General features: G+C 36.8%; 1 protein-coding gene across 1 annotated transcript; it reads right to left on the reverse strand.

The window, feature by feature from the left end:
* Window positions 1-317: 317 nt before the first annotated feature.
* Window positions 318-5,013, reverse strand: LOC128226326 (retinal homeobox protein Rx3-like). Its single transcript, XM_052936208.1, has 4 exons — window positions 4,984-5,013; window positions 4,421-4,595; window positions 1,484-1,857; window positions 318-932 (listed from the first exon to the last, which is right to left on the reverse strand). Exons 1-4 carry the CDS (start codon window positions 5,011-5,013, stop codon window positions 363-365), a joined length of 1,149 nt encoding a protein of 382 aa, XP_052792168.1. The 3' UTR covers window positions 318-362.
* Between the last annotated feature and the right edge of the window lie 278 nt (window positions 5,014-5,291).

Consider the following 5,291-nt stretch of genomic DNA (forward strand, 5'->3'; position numbering starts at 1 on the left):
GTTTAAGGAGAAGCTTTGCAACCTGAGCAAAACCCACAAAAGGACAATAAATGCAATTTAACAGTGCTTTTTAACTTTTAATAACATAATAATTAACAACTCCATGGCAACAAACAATATTTAACAACACGCAACAGATTCAGTAATAGTACACATGTAACAATTTTGTCTGACAATTTCAATACATGCATGCATGCATTATAAACGTAATATCTGCACTCACGATTTATCTTGTTTTTTTTTGTTATTTCCGCAGTTAGCACTATTTCATTGATACAGGTACATATAACGATAAAAATACTTTAACACACCCTGTGATCCGTAAAAGAAATAATACAATGTCCACTTGTCACGAAAGCTGTTCAATTATTGCACATGCGGCCCGGACTTTGGCATGGACTGTGCGATTCGGGGGAGCCGGGCTCTGACTTGTCTCCCTGGACTGTATGTTCCTTAGCTTTTAACCTAAGTTTGTCTATACTAGAGCGCCGGAAGTCGAGGCCCTGTTCTGGCTCGTGTGCGTAGCGGGCTGCAAGTTGGCCGGAGAGAGCAGCCGCCGCCTGCGCCTGAGCTGCTGCTGTGATCTCCGATAGGCCAGCGCGCATATACATGGCCGGCAGTGATCCCAAATGACTACCTGCGTTGGATGTAAAGTAGTTTGTGAAAAAGCCACCGGAATTCATCTTATTCATATACTGGGCCATGTTCCCAAGCATGGCGCTCCCATGCGGGACGGAGAGTAGTGGGTTGAGGCCCGTCAGATTGGGCACACGATTCGCCCAGTACGCCTCCAGGGGCGACTGGAATCCCAGATGAGGGGCTCCCAGGTCTGCCATGCCAAGCCCGGGCTCTCGCTGTAGGAAGTTCGGACTCTCACGCCCAAGTGTTTTCTCACGCTTACGCCACTTGGCACGCCGATTTTGGAACCACACCTGAAATAGGTACAAACATTGTCAGAGCACAACTTACACTTTGGTCATCTAGATAGTTAATTTAGGTTTTAAAAGTATGCGATTACTTAACATTTAGTGAATGTGTTTCTTCGATTTCAATTAAATGAACCAATATTAATGCATCAACTAGCAACTATATTATATGGGTTTTACGGGCACAAAGTGCTAATTAAATTGCTTATGTATTGGACATCATTAAATGTCTTTGTGTTCAGTTCAGCACGACACGACACCTGTTAGCGGCTCTGTCGGCGGTCCGATCGTCATTAGCGGGTTACACAGCTTCACCGGGTAGTGATAATCAAGTGTAATACCATATACAATACGGAGCCCACTTCTCTAGCGTCTAAGTTAAATTAATCTTTAATTTACCAAAGGACTGCTATCTTATTGGAAACGTGGTCTAAATGCGGTTTTCTTGCATCACCTTATTTTAAATAGCTGCAATTAAAACCAATCAATTATGGTCGTTAGTGCTTTGTGTGCGTTGTGCAACGTGTTTATATTTACAAAGTCTCTAGCTGTCTTACCTGTACGCGAGCCTCGCTTAGGTCGAGGCGGAGGGCCAACTCCTCTCTAGTGAATACATCCGGGTACTGCGTCTTCTCGAACGCGCGCTCCAGCTGGTGCAGCTGAAAGGTCGTAAATGTCGTGCGGCTCCTGCGCAACTTCCGGGGCCTGTTCCCCCCACTTCCGCTGCCATCGTCGTCCACTTCGGCATCAGACAGGGAGCCGTTCAGGTCTCTCTGGGAATGATCCAGACCGGAACTCCTGTCGCCTCCGTCGGATTTCTCCGGGCTCGAGTCGAAGTAGTTCTCGCCGTTTCTCGAGGTGCCCGGGGAGCGGTCGTCGGATTCCGACTTGCAAGGACTCTGCACCGACAGAAGCGATGACCTTTGTTGACCTGTCGAAGAAAAAAAGCAATACACGGTTAGAAGACGCAAAAGGATGAGGGTGATAATAAACTTACTAAACATGTGAACACGAAATTAACATTTTTTACAAATAAACAATTATTACTTACTGTAAAAATGCATAATCCTTTAACAAAATATATCACTACAGTTGAAAGTGTCTAGATACGGAATAATACTAATTTGAAATGGTCGGACCTTTTATGAACCCAAACACTAATGAAAACCGGTATATAACAATGACTATTTGTAATTTTCTTTAAGAACGAACTAAATTTTCCAAAATGATTTAAATTTTCAAAGGTATGCAAACATTGATTTGATCATCAGTTTAAAAAGAAGACGTTATTAGTAAAATAAAAATCAAACAGTAAATTATAGCACTTTTAAATGGTTACAGTTCGTGTATGAAAGCATTAAAAGCTGTATTCTTAGATAATCTTAATATTTCATTATTCTGCACATCTTTTCACATTGTTGATTGAATTCTATTTATGATACAAATTGGTATTAAATTTGATTATTATATGTCGCGTGCGTTCACATAATGCCAATAAGAAAATTGATATTTTGTTAAAAATCCTAAAAGGGCGTTCACAGGAACGCGCCCGAGTGTCTGGCAGAAGAAAATTAGAAATTGTTCCTTCATTTGTAAAATAGACTTGATTATCTAACATCAAAACATTTGCTAAGTTGTCATTATATATTGAAAAACAGTAAATTATCTCTTTTTGCACAATGTTACAATTTGCAATAATTTCAGAATCATTTAATGCAAGCCATTATCCTTCATAAAAAGGTATGGGGCCAATTTTCCGTTTCTTTTGTGAAGAAAATTCGGAAGTATTATTTCATTTCCAGAATGTTTGAAAAATAAATGATCAGTATAAACAACAAGTTGTCTTTGATGTCAATCAGTATCGAAGTGCATTCGATTTCGACAAGGTAACACATTTATTAATGCTAGGTATTGCGATGCGTCATATTGTCACAAAATGGCATTTTAGACATCGAAAACGTGTCCAGCCCTGTGCATCACTTGTAAATGCAATGTCTGACAGGCGCCACTTCATCAGTTGGTATTTAAAATTGGCAAGTGCTTGTCTGATTGTTATTTAATTCAATAATTTAACCTTCCAGTGATATGGCAGCCAGATGGCTTATTGACAGATAGCAGTTTGTCAATCAGTGTATTCTTACACAAATACTGAACTCATATTTCACTAAATCGCTTATGAAATAGTCCGCATGTATAGATAACATAGTGTGTATATATAAGTAAATAGTTATGTACGTGCTACGGGAACCCTAGTAATGCAATTTGTATAGCTATTGCAACTCAACTCAACTCAATATTCATTTAAAAATGTTCCTAACGTGTTTGTTTCAATGCCATTGTCTTCTGACACGATATAATATTTTGAACATACATTATCATAAATTTCCACTTTTATTTTGAAATAGGCAAAGTTTTGCAACTCAATTTCGCCAGCGGTACATTATCCGTTCAGGAACATCTAGTCCATTTCACAATTGTACCGACAAAAAAGATATTTTATGATTCATATACAATAATATTAGAAACACACACAGCGTCCAGCAACACATTTAAAAGTTATTGTTTGTATCGAAGAATGATTTATATTTAAATATTTTATCAATTTCACAAATGATACAAGATTGGCATACATTGACTCATGCATCTCCGATTAAGAGAGATAAATTATAATGACATTGAAAAAAAGTAATTGTTACGAAAAAACACGAAATGATAAATCATATTAAATGCGCCTTTTAATTTAATTATATTTTTTTCCAGAAACAAAGAAAAACGAAACAAATTTACGATTCAGTAACAAACGAAATTCTATAAAAAAAATCGCGAGGTTGTCAATATGATCTCATTTCTTTTGCTTAAATGATTACTTTGTTATGAAACAATAGTACAACATTAACTCAATGTGCACTTTTTAAAGTGGTACCGATACGTGTCTACGGAAATGACCTTCCCTTAAACAGAAATAGATTAGATTATATGTCTTAAATTAATACACATCGAATACATTTCCTTTGGTAAGTATCTTTTTATTAATGTTTTAGGGCCTTTTATTTCAAGCTGTTGTAGAACGCGATTGTTTGACCGAAATGTTAACGCTAAAAATTGATTCACCAGAGCGGGCTAAAACTTAAAAAAGTGAACACTATCAAATTGGTTCTTCCATGGCATGAAAGAGTAAAATATCAAATTCATTTTACTGATAAATCTCTATCAACCATCAGAAACCAAATAATATAAAATGCAATGAATGAATAAATGAATGAATGAATGAATAAGTGAATGAACGAATGCACGAATTAATGAATTAATGATTGATTTGATAAATAAATAAGTTAGTAAATACATAAATTAGTTAGTAAATAAATAATTAAGTTAGTAAATTCATGTCTTTGTATATGTCGTTATTGCCATTAACATGTATATATGTTTAATGCAATACACATTGTGAAGTTGAGTTTAGTTGAAATAAATAAATATATTAAATAAGTACTTACAAAGCATGGTCGGCGATTCCCTCATTTTTGCCACATCGTCGGGAATGTCGGGGATCCTACGGTCGGGTTTACCAAGGATACTGTCTATACTGTATTTCACCGACGACGACACCTTTGCCTTGGCTTCCATATTTGTTATTATTAAAATGAATAAACCACGAAAAAGAAATAGTTTCTATACAGATGTTAAATATAAGAATTGTCCACCACAGTGTTCATTCCAAGCACTCCATGTTTTCTTTACTGAATATCAGACAAACTCCTGCTGCTGGTCAAATATAATTCTGATCGTTTGCCAAAGAAGATTTCCAATTATATCTCTCTAAACGCTGAAAGTAATGCCTTTTAAGGTAATTAAATCGCTAATTTGCCTATTCAGTAAAGGACAACACTCGAGAATGAATGCGAGTCTCTCATTGGCTAGTGCTATTGTTACATCGTTATCTGTCTATTGAAAGGAATAAATATTTATTAACTGCGGGAAATCGATCCACCATTGATACTGCCTAATCCGCCAGTAGGGGGCGGAGCTAGTGGCGAATCGCTCTTTCAATGCTGCTGACAATGCCAGGAGACTTGTCGTTACACTCCATTATTTGTACTTCTGAGGAGAGATTTCGACGGTTTATTAAATCGTAATAAGAGATTTGAAATCTTCCTCATTATTTGAAGCATGGTAAATTGGCATATAATTCGCTTCAACAGATCAGGATAAAGTTGTTCTGACCCCCAAGTGATTGCTTAAACGCTTCATTAACTATCTTTTTATCGTGTTCTGTCTTAAATATAGCAAGTACTGAAGATGTTACTGCGATATTATAATTTACTCGATTTTCGGGATTTCTATTAACAAGCCAAGACTATGATTAAG

This window comes from Mya arenaria, chromosome 3 (genome assembly GCF_026914265.1).
Source record: "Mya arenaria isolate MELC-2E11 chromosome 3, ASM2691426v1".
Classification (NCBI taxonomy): domain Eukaryota; kingdom Metazoa; phylum Mollusca; class Bivalvia; order Myida; family Myidae; genus Mya; species Mya arenaria.